The sequence below is a fragment of the Furipterus horrens genome, unplaced genomic scaffold (genome assembly GCF_987537825.1).
Source record: "Furipterus horrens unplaced genomic scaffold, mFurHor1.1.pri manual_scaffold_8, whole genome shotgun sequence".
Taxonomy (NCBI): domain Eukaryota; kingdom Metazoa; phylum Chordata; class Mammalia; order Chiroptera; family Furipteridae; genus Furipterus; species Furipterus horrens.
This window is the reverse complement of record NW_028327178.1, coordinates 30,832,231-30,846,817: the sequence shown is the minus strand read 5'-3', so window position 1 is coordinate 30,846,817 and position 14,587 is coordinate 30,832,231. Positions and strand designations below refer to the sequence as shown.

General features: G+C 37.4%; 1 protein-coding gene across 2 annotated transcripts in view; it reads right to left on the bottom strand.

The window, feature by feature from the left end:
- The window catches only part of GAREM1 (GRB2 associated regulator of MAPK1 subtype 1), a 172,924-nt gene that overhangs the window by 16,140 nt on the left and 142,197 nt on the right, over nucleotides 1–14,587 (bottom strand). For both annotated transcript variants that reach the window (XM_090285668.1, XM_090285669.1), the window contains exon 4: nucleotides 215–1,387. In XM_090285668.1, coding sequence (XP_090141794.1) covers nucleotides 215–1,387 — 1,173 coding nt within the window. The remainder of the gene's footprint in view (nucleotides 1–214; nucleotides 1,388–14,587) is intronic.

Below are 14,587 nucleotides of genomic sequence, written 5' to 3'. Positions count from 1 at the left end.
CGAAGAGTTTCTCATTGAACATGGAGTAAAACCTTAGCCCCTGTTAAAAATAATCTAGCAGCTTTTATATTTCACAGCGTATTAAGCAAACTTGCTCATTCTGATACTCTTCCATTGGGAAGTTGTCTCTTCAATAGGAAAGAAAATAGATTAGTGGATGACTGAGCAGAGAGAGAGAAGGGCTGGCAGGGCTCTCAAAATAGGAATGACTTACGGCTTCAGATTTGGGAGGCACTGGAGGTGGAGGTAGGGCAATCTCTGAAGACTTCATTGCTGCTCCAAGAGTCCCAGGGGCAGGAAGAGGAGAAGTTGCACATTTGGACCGGACAGAACCTCGAAACTGATCACACCTGCTCTTCTCGCTCAGGGAGCGAGTGAGAGGCTGATGGCTGGGATTGCTTTCCTCCAGCCACAGCTCTTCATAAGGAAGTTCTGACTTGCCTGGGATGCTCGCTGATTCTTCATTAGATTCTGGGAAAAGGTAGTCACTCCCACTGTCACCCGAGTCCTGATAGGGCAGCATGTCATGAGGAAAGGGGGCCCAGTCTCCTCCCAGGTTCCTGCAGCCATGGAGGTTCACCTCGCTGTTGCCATGGAGATTGTTGCCATACACACAGACCGACAGCCGGTGGAAAGACTGGGTGAGCTCATCTCGCGCATAGCTAAGGGAATTGGGCACGTGGTTGTGGCCAGGGCACCGGCTCTTTTTGGGGCTCTTGCAGTCCTCATTCCAGTCGGTTTTTACGTCGCGGACTGCCCGTGAATACTCATCGATGTCGAACTGCTCTTGGCAGATCCCCAGCCAGTGATGGACCAGGGTTTCTGGCCATATGTCCCCCTTCACCAGGTGTTCTGGGAGACTAAACTTGGGGACAGTCAAGTGCAAAGGGAAGTGCATGGGGAGGATCTTGTTATTGCGCAGCACACAGCAAACCACCACCGTCTTGGTCTGGATGTTCACAAACTTGTAGCGGTGCCCCTCGCGGATGAAGTGGAGGTCATAGGGATTCCTCGGCGGAGGGCTGGGCACAGTCACATTCACGGGAAGCCTGGTTTTCTCCACGATGTTGCGGATGGTATGTTCTCCCTCCTGCATCTGAAGTTCCAGGGGACTTCGGGTGCTAAATCTGCCCTTGCACTGGAAGGGCAGGCTAATGCTTTCATTGGTCCGGTGATTCATGCAAATGAGGCATGGCATTTTGCCTTTTCCCAGCTTGCTGATGGAATTGAGCTTCCCAATCTTTTTGAAGATTGTGTTGAGTCTTGACTTTTCCTTAAAAGTCTTTGCATAAAGGATTTCTGCCTGCCCCATGAGAGTGAGTTCATCCCCAGTACACAGGGTGATGTTGTAAACTTCCGTGTCTTCATTGCATTCACCTGAAGCAACCTACAAGAGGATACATCAAGTTTTAGGTTAGTTTTCTTTAGTTTATTCACACAAAGAAGTAGAGATCTTGCTTCTTAAGACATATGTGCACACACAAAGGGAAATGTGGCTTTAATACTAAATTTAGCCACTCCGTTTTTAAAACAATATTTGTGTGGCTAACAATAACAAGATGACATGAGTTTAGATGTTTAAAAATATACTTTGTTCTGAAGAAAAATGAAATCTCTTCATTAGTAAAAATTTGAGTAACAGAGGAATAAGAAGAAAATAACGCTATGAGCCTAAGTCACAGATAGCTATAGTTAACAGCTTGATAAATATCCTTCCAGTTTCTTTTTCTATGTGTAGCCTATCATATGGATAATTATTTTGAGGCATTAATAATATTATTATATCTTTTTCAGTTATAGAATTGATTTCATTAACACCATTATAAAAAATTCTTTTTTAAAAACCTATTAAAATTTTACTAAATTTTTAAAAATTGGAATTGGGACAGATAGATGTTCATTGGAAGCAATATTAGAATATACAAATACAAAAATGAACAAATACTATATAATCTTACCACAAAAGATAATCTACGTTAGCAATTTTATGTAAATAGAAAAACATGAGATGTATCAATCTACCTCTGAGATATAAATACAAACACACACACACAATTTTGTTGCTTAGTTTCTCACTCTAACTTACTCATTTTCCTGTGCATATCTATATATCATCAATTGTAGTAGAGATCTAACATATGCCATTATATGTGGGTATGCCTTAATTTGTTTGGCCAGTTCCTTATTGTTAGACAGGTGGGTTTTCCCAGTGTTTTGCAATGAACATTTTTATAGTTCAATTATTTTCTTGGAATAAATGCCTAGAAGTAGCATTACATGGACAAAGCTATGTATGTGTTTGAAAATTCTGATGTGTATGACCCATTGTGTTCCATCCATGTTATTTATATTTCTTCCACTTTATGAAATTATCTGTCCCCCATACCCATGCCAAATAAATTTAATGTTTACTAATATTAAAGGTAAAGCATGCATCCTGTATTTTTATTTTGAACATCTTTGATTATTAGTATGGTGAATATTTTTTGGTACTTCTATATCTGACTATTTAGATCTATTCTGTTGTGAATTGTCTACTTGTGTCCTTCACCCATTTTTCTGTTGGTATGGCCATCTTATTGATTACTTTGTATGTAATATGAATATCACTTATGCTATGTATTTTTCAATTTGTTGCTTGACTTTCAATTTTATAGCTATAGCTTCTTAAAGTACCAAAGTTTATTTTTTCTATGTAGCACACATTTTCAAAATTTTTCTTTGTACCTTCATTCTTGGATATTATGCATCTATTAGTTGAGATGATACAGATCAGTGGTTCTGAACTAGGAGTAATTTTACCTCCTGCCCCCCCCCCCCCCAAACCCTGGGAACATTTGCCACCTGCTGGAGACATTTTTGATGGCCATGACTGGGAGGGTGCTGTGTACATCCAGTGGGAAGAGATAAGGGATGTTCTACACATCGTATAATGCTCAGGACAACCCCTACAACAAAAAAGTTGTCCAGTCCAAATTTCAATAATGCTGAGGTTGAGAAATGTGGATATAATTAAGCAATATTTTCTTATAGTACTGTGATGGCTTCATTTGTTAACTATTTAACTTACTTAACCACAATTTCTTTGATGGATTATTTAAGGCAGGGATCTAACTTTAGTGTTTTAAACAACTGAGTGTCTAAATAACCATCCCCTTCATCACTGATTAGAAATGCCCCTTTTATCATAAAACAGAAACATTCAAGTGTACACACATATTTGTATCTATTTGGGGGCCATTTTATCCTAATGAACTTTATACCTATGTTCCCATCAAACTATACATTGTAATTTCTATTGCTTTATCTTACATTTTCAGAGCTGATAACAAAAGCCCTCATTTATTGTTATTCTGACACAAAATGTTTTGGGGTTGTAAGAAACAAGAAAGCAAAGTCAAAAGTCAAATAACAGACTGAAATGTTTGCTATATATATCACAGGTAAAGAAAAAATATCCCTACTATATCAGCAGCTTTTTAAAAATGATAAAAATCCTCCAGAAAAACAGGCAAAAGTTATGAAAAATCAATTTACCACAAGATGCATAATGGGCTTCAAATCTATAAAAAGACGTTCAACTTTTATAATGAGACATGTCAATTAAAATTACACCGAGATACCGCTTCTCAATGGAACACTTATAAACATCCAAAAGCTTGACACTGTACTCAGCTGTAAGGCTGCGGGAAAGCAGGCCCTCTTGTTCATAGCTGGTGGAGATACAAAACAGTACAAGCCCCGTGGCAGGGAATTTGGCAATATCTAATGAAATGGAGCATGTGTTTATCCCTCCATTCTCCTTCTAGGAATTTACCCTGAAGGCATTCCTTCAATGATATGAAAATACACATGGATAAGGTTATTCCTGGTAGCATTGTTTGTATTTGCAATATTGGAACTGATCTAAATGCCCAAACATGCAAGACTGATTGAATAAACTAGTACACAACTGAAACAGTACTATGCAAAAAATGAATGAGAATGATGAGTTCAATAAATCTATATGAAATGACTTCCAGGATATGTTGGAACACTGCCTTTGACTGTATGTAACCAGTAGGAAAAAAAAACCCCATCAGATACTGTGTTATTTTTAGGCCTGCTTCACATAGGGGCATGGGTATAGTGATTCTGAAACAACTTTATATGCACTGTAGGACTGAATGAATACGTAAATGTGCTGATATTTGGGGAGCCAGAGTTTTCACTGTGGAACGGGAGATAGAAATATGCCATTGGGAAAGGCCAGAAAGAACTCCCTGGGGTTGGATTAGAATTAGTTACCAGCATTAACTGAGAAATTTAAGAAACTAAACATGGGGCAGGTAGAAGAGGATAAAAGGAGGATAAATGGTGATGGAAGGAGACCTGACTTGGGTGGTGAACACACAATACAATATACAGATGATGTATTAGAGAATTGTACAACAGAAATCTATATAATTTTATTAACCAGTGTTACCCCAATAAATTCAGTTAAAAAAAAAAGGAATTTAAAGACACATGTACATTTCTTAACTTTCTTCTTTTCAAGGAACTAGAAGCAAAGACTCCCATTCTCTTCAAATATATCTAGTGTCAAACCATTCCCCACTAAAAGGAACCATGGCTTTTCAGACAAATGACTGATTCCAGGGCCAGGGCAAGAATGGTATAAAACAAGCTCGGAACATTTTGTTGTCCCAGAAAGTAAAGAAGTGTTTGTAAGATGATGGGAACATGTCAAAAGGACAAAGGAGCCAAACTGAATCAGCCCCCACCAGCCAAATCTGGGAGAATTTGAGCATTGCAATAAAGACCATAATAAATTATAATTGATTGAATAAAACAAGAATGTCTAAATCTATATTAACAAAAAGCTGAATGAATAAATTAAAAAATGAGTAAAGGAAAATCTGACAAATGTAGAAAAGTGATGGGATGCAGAAATTATATACTGGAATCATTAATGAATTTATAGAAGTTTGATTAAGGAGTAGGTTACATTCATCGTTTAAAGCCTCTTCTCCCAGAATACTTATTAATTTCAAGGAGAGTAAAAGTTACTATAGAGTAGAGGAATTGGACAGCAACTTGACCAAGTGAAGAAATTTAACATCACTTAAGAGAGGCATACCCATGTCGTGTGCCTCCGGATGGGATTCCCTGATACTTTCAGAACCTCACTTCTGTAGCATTCCAATGAAAAGTGCATTACTGGAATCTAATGAGGAAATCTCAGACAAAACCAGATATTCTACAAAATATCTGGTGTGTATTCTTGTGAAATGTCCATGTGATGGAAGACAAAGAAAGGCTGAAGAACTGTTTAGAAGGTTAAAGTGAAGTAAGTGAAAAGTAAATGTAATATGTTATCCTGGAATGCATTCTGTACCGGAAGAAAAACGTGCTATAAAACATGTTACTGATAAAATTGGCAAATCTGCAACACAGATTTTAAGTCAAAGTATCATATCACCGTTAGCTTTCCTGAATGTAGTATGTTTACATACGTAAGAAAATATCTTATTCTCAGGAAATATGCAATGAGGCATTAAGGGTAAAAGGATATAATGTATGCAACTTGCTCTTAATGATTCAGAAAAATATAAATAAGTTATATATGTGTATTTATTCTAGCAACAAATCTTTAAGATTAAAATTATTTCAAAATAAAAAGTTATTTTTGCCTGCCTAATTCTCCAGATCATTTTGCCCATGGTATGTGTTAGTAATTTTATTTGATGTTCACCTGCATGGTGTTTTACAAAAAGTGAGATCATTATAATAGTGTTTCCAAATAGGCACCTGATAATCCTCATTATGTATTCAGATCTTTTATTTCCCTTATTAGTATTCAAGTGTCTTCATTATCAATATCCGAACATCGCTGTTCATTCATGGTTGTTGAATATGGTTTGTTGCTATTTGTATGTCCTGTTTCTTCCAGGTGATTCTCTTGGGATTTTTATGTAATTATAGTCCATTCAATCAATGAAAAATTTATCTTCATATTTGCAATTTTTGTTCCCTCTCTTCCACAACAGAGTGTTGTTTCAGATTTTATCATGTGTTTTAATATAAACTATGAGAAATTTGATTAAAATTTGTTTAAATCAAATGCTATTTTTGTAGTCAATGACTATGTTTACTTTTAATTTTAATGCATTGATTTCCTATTATAATAGTAGATTCTCAAGTATTATAACAACCCTACATGCCTGATACAATCTCTATATGATCACAGTGTACTTGAAACTATATTGCACAATTCTCTTTGACAATATTTGAGCTATGATTTGTGTGTCTTACAGGTGAGATTAGTCTACAGTCCTATTATTTTATCTTTATCAGGTCAGGCATCAGGCTTACATTAAGCCTAAGATTGACTTTTTTCTTTTATGTTAATAAAAAAGCATCTGGGTAAACTGATAATGTTCAGATTGCTTACTGAGTAGTAATCATCAGTATGTGTTTAGAAAACTAGGTAGTAACAATTTTTGTAAATAACTTCTTACTCGTGTTTTTTGTCAGACTGGCAAACATATTTTTGGTGTGCCTCAGAATCTCAGTAATTAGTTTGTGTGCCAGGAGATGACAAAGGTGAGAAACCCCTGCTATAGAGAAGTGAATTTCTCTGTAGGAGGCATTATCAGTAGATAAATAGCAGCACAACACTGTTTAAATGGCAATTCAGGCTCCTAAGGTTTAAAGTCCATTCTAGGTGACTCAGTGGACTCAAAGTTAAGTTCTGTTTTCTTTTGTTTTGTTTTTAATAAGACCTCAACTTAACTGTGCTTACTTTCAGATTTAGTGTGCACTTTGCCCTCACATGGATCCTGGGCTTCTACACTGGAGTAAGTTTAGGAATGTAAATAAACAAACAAACAAACAAATAAATAAATAAATAAATTTTGACTTATTTGAAATAATTGCAGGTTTACAGAAAAGTTGCAAAGGCAGTACAGAGAGTTCCTGTATCCCCTTCACACAGCTTCTCCTGTTAACATCATATATAAGCATGGCACATTATCAAAACTAAGAAATTAACATCAACACAATACTATTAACTCAGTTACAAGCTCTGTTTGAATTTTACTATTTTTTTTCCTCTTATGTCCTTTTTTCTGTTCCAGGACCAAATCATCTGGTCCTTTGATCTGTGAGTTTCTGGATCGTTCCTTGTTTTTTATGACCTTGGCAGTTTTGAAGAATACAGATTAGGGTTTATTTTTTAAGCTAATGAATAATTTATAAATGACAGTACTAGGCACATATGAGGGCAGACTTTCTTTCCTACAGGACTTGCAGCTTCCAGGTTTCAGATATTTTATTCTCTTGACTGGTCACCAAGAGTCCTTAAAAAGATTTGTTTGCTATTAATTTTAACTTCTGAGTTATCCTGAAGGCTTCTACTTTCAGCTAACATCTAGTTAAGCTTACAACATGTAGATAAGAGGTCAGCAAACTACTTGCCCAGGTCCAAATTTGGCCTCCGGCCTAACTTTGTAAAGAAAGTTTTATTAGGATTCTGTTTGCCCATTCATTTATGTAGAGTCTATGGCTGCCTCCACTGTATGACAGAGCCAGGTGGCCGCAACAGTGACTGTATAGCCACAAACTCTGAGAAGAAGTTTGCTGGCTCCTAGTATAGTAAATGGAAATAACTATGGCCTCTGGAAATTAATTGGTACAATACTGTTAGTGGTACAATACTATTAACTAAAGCACAAGCTGAGTTTGAATTCTGCCTTTATTGTGAGGCAACCTCACACAAAGTGTTTTACTTTTTTAATCTGTTTCCTCATGTGTAAACAGGGAATGTCACCATCTACTTTGCAGGTTAAACTAATGTACGCAAACAACTTCTCACAGTGTTTGGCGTATGGGAGGCTCTCAATAGTGACCATTATCATTACTTCTATTAATAATAAACCATATTAATTTTTACAATTGTTTCACATTACCTTCCACATCTGTGTTTTCATGTTGGTTTCTATTCCATCCATTACTGCTTTCAAGCCCAAACCACTACTTCTAAGCATGATCCTTTCTTCTATACTGTGAATTGTTCAAGATTTTATTGAATGTGTTTATCTCAGAATAAAGTTTAATGTCAGAACAGGGCCTGAAATTATAATTACAGTTATATCTCAAAGGAAGTGAATGTACTTGTCTCCAAAATGCTCAGCTGCATTGCTATACTTCCTTTTAATGGAACTTTGTAAAAAACTTGGCAGTTCATCCATTTGGATCAGGATAGAGACAGGGATGTTGAGACAGGGCTCTCATGAGATTTGAGAAAAACACACACTCACTCTCAAACAACAAACTATTTCCAGTTAACATTCAGGGAGCCAACAGCATTTCTCAAATATGAAATGACAAAGTATATACTATTTAGCTTTTTAATTGATACTATAATTTTCTTAATTTACCTTTATAAATATAGTCCTTCCAGAATAAATAAATTATAGGTCTAGTGAGTGCCTCCCACCAAATGAACTGAAAGAGAATGTCTACACAGTTTTTGAGATGTAAATCAGACTATACCATGCACAGATTAAACAGATCAAAATTCTCTTTTCTAAATGTCACTCTCTGGGCACATTCAACAGTTTTGTCAACATTTTCGTATATGTGTATACTTCTAATGGAAGTTATTCTTATGCCCATACATTAAAATGCATAACATATGTGAGTACAGTCTGTAATTCCATGCTCCCAGTTCTGAGGTCATCATTAATACTAGCAATTAGTTCTGCCAAAATTATGAGACTAACGTACCGACCAATCTTGTGGTCACCGTCAATGACAGATGAAGAATCTCATAAATAAATGTTCTTCCTTTGGCAGTTGAGCCAAATAGTCTCTTCTGGTTTCTACAGATGTGATTTATTTGCATAATTTCTTTCCTTTTTTATTTTATTTTTAATAGCAAAAGAAACAATGTGTCCTGTCTAAGTGCTCTGGTATGTGTGCCTGGTTAGCATTTCCAGTTTCAATGTTTCCTGAGAGGAAGTAATTCAAAGTGTGTTATCTAAACAACTCTAATAGGTCTAATCCAGGAAACTATCAGGGCTTTACTATTCATAACGCCATTCAGAGTTAATACCCCATGGTCAAGCAACATTTTAAGACACTGACGTAAAATTTTACACACACTCAAATACATACAAACTCTCTGATGGTTCTGGCAACAGGCAATCTGTTGGCAACAGGCAATCTGTTCTCTAAGAATAATTGTTCTAAAGATCAAACATATCATAGAGGTTAAAATTTCAGCTCTTGGAAAATTATCAGGATTGATTTGACTGATTCGTAAATTAAACAGATCATATTTTATTAATATTCGCACATTTCTCCCCAAACTTCAGAAAATGAGAAAGGGCACGAAGAGTTCAAATAAATGTTAATACTGAGTATCTTTTTTTAAAAACAGGAAACAGTGCAAGGATGACATGTACAAAGAAAATGATTTCATTTGCGATGCGCATCAGAGGACTTGCCAATTGGTAGTTTTTCAGAGGAGGTCTTTAAACCTCAGATGACATAAAAAGCATCAGTCTGTCTTCAAACATTGAAATAATTAACCTCACAATTGTATCCAATTAATCATTCTGAATGAATCTTAAAAATAAATGACATCTGACTCATCACAAGAAAAACATACAATTTTTAAAGACTGAAAATAAAAATGAGCTACCTAAATTCATTCATTTTCATTTTGAAAATTCATTCTTACACAATAAAATTCAGGTTGCACAGTAATAGATGATGTCTGATCTCTAAGAGTACAGTCACGCGCCACATCCAGTTTCAGTAAACAACGGACCGCATGTATGACAGTGGCTCATGAGATTATAATGGAGTTAAAAAAATTCCTATGCCTAGTGACATCGTAGCTATTGTACCTTTTAGTGCAACACATTACTCACGTGGTTGTGGTGATGCTGGTGTAACAAACCTACTGCGCCGCCAGTCGTATGAAAGTATAGCACATACAATTACCTACAGTACATTATACTTGATATCCCCTGGCTGGTTTGGCTCAGTGGATCGAGCGTCGGCCTGCGAGCTAAGTGTCGCTGGTTCGATCTTCCAGTCAGGGCACATCAGAGAAGGAAAACTCTGACTCCAAAAAACCTCCACTGCCTTGCGGCATACCTCTTCAGGGGAAAGGCTAAGGGAGTAAACCCCGACAGAAAATCCGGAGCCGGAGTCCCTAAGGCGGTTCGACGTCGTAGTCAACACCGGCAACTCCTGCGGCGCACCTGAAGCCAAGCTGTATTGACTCCGTCTTTCCCTTGGACCCTTCAGCTGCGAAGAGAGGGGGGGTCTGCTGCATGGGCAACAGCAGACCCTCCATATCACCGTGCCCAGGCTCTGTAGCTTCAGCTTCACTGGAGAGGACACTCCAGCGTCATTGCAAGATGTCGATTCAACACGGGAGGAGACAGATACCGTGTCACTCCCCAGTCGGACTGCACAGCCATTCTCAGCGGTGCAGATAGACTCTTAAGAAGCTACACCATCGTCTCTTGAGACGGATGGCTGCCGACGATGACGACGACGATTATACTTGATAATAACAATATGCAACTATGTTACTAGTTTTTACTGTGCTACACTTTTTAAATTTAAAAACATATTTACTATATTATTGTTTTTATTGTCATTTACCACCTCTCTTGATTGCATCCTTTTCTTTTGTGCCTAATTTAATCTTGTGTTGTTTTGTGCAGTGACCTGCTATACAGGCTTGTAGCCTAGGAGCAGCAGACTACACCACGTAGCCTAGGTGTGTAGTGGACTATACCATCTAGGTTTGTGTAGTGCCCTATATGATGTTTGCACAACAATGAAATCACCTAATAATGCATTTCTCAGAATGATATGTATGCCGTTGTTAAGGGGTACATGGCCATATGGCCAAGAACAAGGCTGGGAGTTCAGAGGCCTCTCAGCAGTTGTTGATGTTAAGACTTAGAGTAAACCTTTAAGGACCTTAACTCACTGTACTTACTCCTAACTAATAAAAATTCTATCCAACTTGGTTACTGGTTTCACAGTGGAATAGAAGTAAAAATTAAAACTAGAAATACAGACCATTAAGGCAAGTACTCTAACAAACACAAGAGGCAACAAACAAACAAAAAATTTAAATGAGACCATAAAACACCACAAAACTGGGTTGGAGGGCCTCTCCATATAAAGGCAGAAGTCATACACATCTCAGGAGATGAGTATACGTTTTAAATTTTGTTCAAGTACTTCTCTTTAAGATGGCAGAAAATTGCAATATACTTTTAAGAAACTGAATGGAAACAACAGTCATTTTGGACAGGATTTCTGTTAAAATTTACAGCTACCCCCAGAACTGGCTATTTAGAATTACTCATGCTCTAAAGGCTCCAGAGAGGCAGGAGAAAATGCCAGAGTAAATGATCCCCGTCCTTTTGAAAACTCAAGAGGAAAAACTGCCTCTCAGACATTATTATAACCTTACACCATGAGGAAATGCGTTTTCTGAGTTGTCAAGACAGAAACTAGGAATATATTTTAAACTAGGAATGATGGTTATGATTAAACTATACTCTTAAAATAAAACTCCCCAAAGAACAATAATGTTTCAGCACCGTTATTTTGTATTACTCTGCAGGATGACCACGAGGCGGCTGATGAAAGCAGAGAAAAGGCTACCCGTAAGCTGCTTTTGCCTTCCAGAAGACGAACATGATCAGAAAGACGGCAGAGAGTGAAATAATCATGACTAGAATAGGATCGCAAGCAGTCAAAACTTCTCCATTAATGCATTTTCAAGGCCTTGTCTGTGGTTTGTTCTGTTAAAAAGAGTGAAGAAAGTAACATGACATGTTTAATTTGTTGACTACGTTATGTAGGGAAATAAGATACAGTCTAACTAGTTGGCAGAAGGGAGAAGACCTTTATCTCTTCAGCACTTTTTCAGATGGCAACATGAAATAGGGTAACTAATATGTTAAGATAAAAGGCATAGGACTGCCTCAAATCCATGACTTGGGGGGAAAAAGGCAGATCTTCAGTAACTTGAAAGCCTTGAGAAAAAAATCTAAAAATTCAGTATCAAGTTGCATGAATCACATTAAATGTTAGAACTTCTGCTTCTTTATTCGGTAATGCATTCTAGCCGCTACAGTGTATCTTTAACAGTTTTTCAAGCAGTAATGTAAGAACCCAACTCCAGTCTTATTTCCCTGTTAATACTGGTTAATATTCTGGGTTAATACTTCACAGCAATATTTTTGAAGGGGTTCATTTTGACACATCCTAATTAACCTAATCAGAAACTACACTGATGCTGAAAGAGAAAAAACTTCAAGTTAACTGCTAGGATTTTATTTTAAAAATATTGGTACGATACTCTGGTATGAAATATGATGTAAAAATCTACATATAAAACATCCATAAAAGCTGTCAAATCCTGTGTTATCAGAAATACACAGTGTATAAGTGTTTCAGAAATACAAATGCAAAAGAATCTGGCGTGGTAATAATTACTGAACATGCTTACTTATATTTTTTAAAAAAGAAAATGAATTAAATGTGCAAGTTATAGTGTTGATGTGAAAGGCTATTCTGATCATAATCCTAAACCTTATCTCAAATCCACAAATAGAATGTGAGGGAGCAAAAAGATGGCTGGATTGAATTAGGAGACCTGGCTTCGCTGCTGAGTAGTTTTGTGGCTTCTTGTGAGTCAATGAATAAGCTAACATCTGTTTCTTAGTTTTCATATTTATTAAAAGAAGGAGTAGGACTAGGTTACATGTAAAGGCTCTTCCAGATCTAACACTTAATGATCACAAAAACTCAATGTCTGCAAACTTTGTCCTGGTTGAATTATTTATAGTATTTTATCATCTTATTCTTGGTCATGTTTCTCAGCATTGAGAAGCTCAGCGATCACTTAAGTTGTCTGAATCTGATACGATTATTTTCCTTTTAACAAAAGACATCCCTGACATCCTTCACCCCACACTATGGCAGCTCTGCTGCTAGACATTGACATCCCTGCGAAAAACAGGTGCCAAAGCCAGGCATCAGGAGCTGATAGGCAGGTGAACGGGTTGTCAGCTCAGCTCCCATCCCAGATCACATGGTAATGGTTCTTAAGAGGTCAGGTGGTGACTACGTTCCAGCATCTGACTGAAACCTCACAAGTCCTGAGTGTGGCACCTTCCCTGGTTGAGACAATGCAAACTTGTTATTTTGCCTCTGGGGACATAGCTATGCTGGAACAGCTGAAAGCTTGGACCTCATTACCTCATTAGCTGGAATGGAAATAGCAACATTGTAGCATCCAGGTTAGGGTATCTGGGTTCCCTCTGATTTGAGAGCAGTAAGGGCGTCAGTAGTGAAGTCAAGATGCCTTTTACCCACTTCAAGAGAGTTGCAAGCTTCCCGATGCCAAATCTGAAGGCTACCCTTTCCTCACTCTCCACAAATGGCACAGTAAAGACAGAACTTAAATTAAGACTTAATTTGTTAGTCATTATTTTGACGGCAGAACAATATTATGTGGGAAAATTTCTCATCATTACTGGGCTGAGTTTGAAAGACTGGAAGACATTTGAAATAATTCACTCAGTACGGGTATAATAAGTTTCCAAAAAAGTATTTGAGGTGAAGGGGTATTTTGGAAGAAAAATAAGAGCAACAAACAGATACGATGTTCTTAATATTAGGACACTGGCTATAAAGCACTAAATAAAGAGTAAGTGAAGTAATCTGTGGCTGGACATTTTCTGAGAATGTGAAACTTATTTTAGTATGATTTTATGTTCTAAATCAGGGGTTGGCAAACTTTCTTACAGGGCCAGATAGTAATAATTTTAGGCTCTGTGGGGTATTTGGTCTCTGTTGCAACTACTCAACTCTGCTGCTGTATGTGAGTGGCTGTGTTCCAACAGAACTTTATTGGCAAAATAGGTGGCTTGCCCCAAGACTGTAGTTTGCCGAGCCCTATACTTAGGCACTTGCAAAGCACTTTGGTAATTACTTCATTTAAATCCCCTGACAAATCTGTAACAGGGGGTAGCATCACCCCCAATTTTGCTGGTGCAGACACCTGGGCTCAGGGGTCACATGGCTTGCCTGTGGCACAGTCAGTGCTTGGAGCTGGGATCTGAACTCACTCTGAATCCAGAGTCTGGGACACACGACACAGTGCGATGTGCTTTTTGGATCATGGCAGCTCATTTAAAGAAAGATACATGCCTGAAAAAGTTGGTGCTGCTATTTTTCTTATTAAAGAGTAGAGAAATGAGCCTTTGGTTGGGATAGTCAACGCAGAAACAGGATATCTTTTCATTTCAGAAGTAAACATGAGGATAGAGATGGCTGATGAAAAAACTGGAAATAATTAAGAAAGAAAATGCCTACTAGAGTTAAAAACAAATATGCAGGAAAGCAGATGAACAAAACCAAAATTCTTATCATGGACTTCCCAAACTGGATGGATAAAGGAAAAACATGTGAAAGAGGCAGGTGACTAGAGTTCTAAAAATATCAACTGCCATCAGCTTCGAGCAACCGGAGGAAATGTATACACAGGACGGGTGAG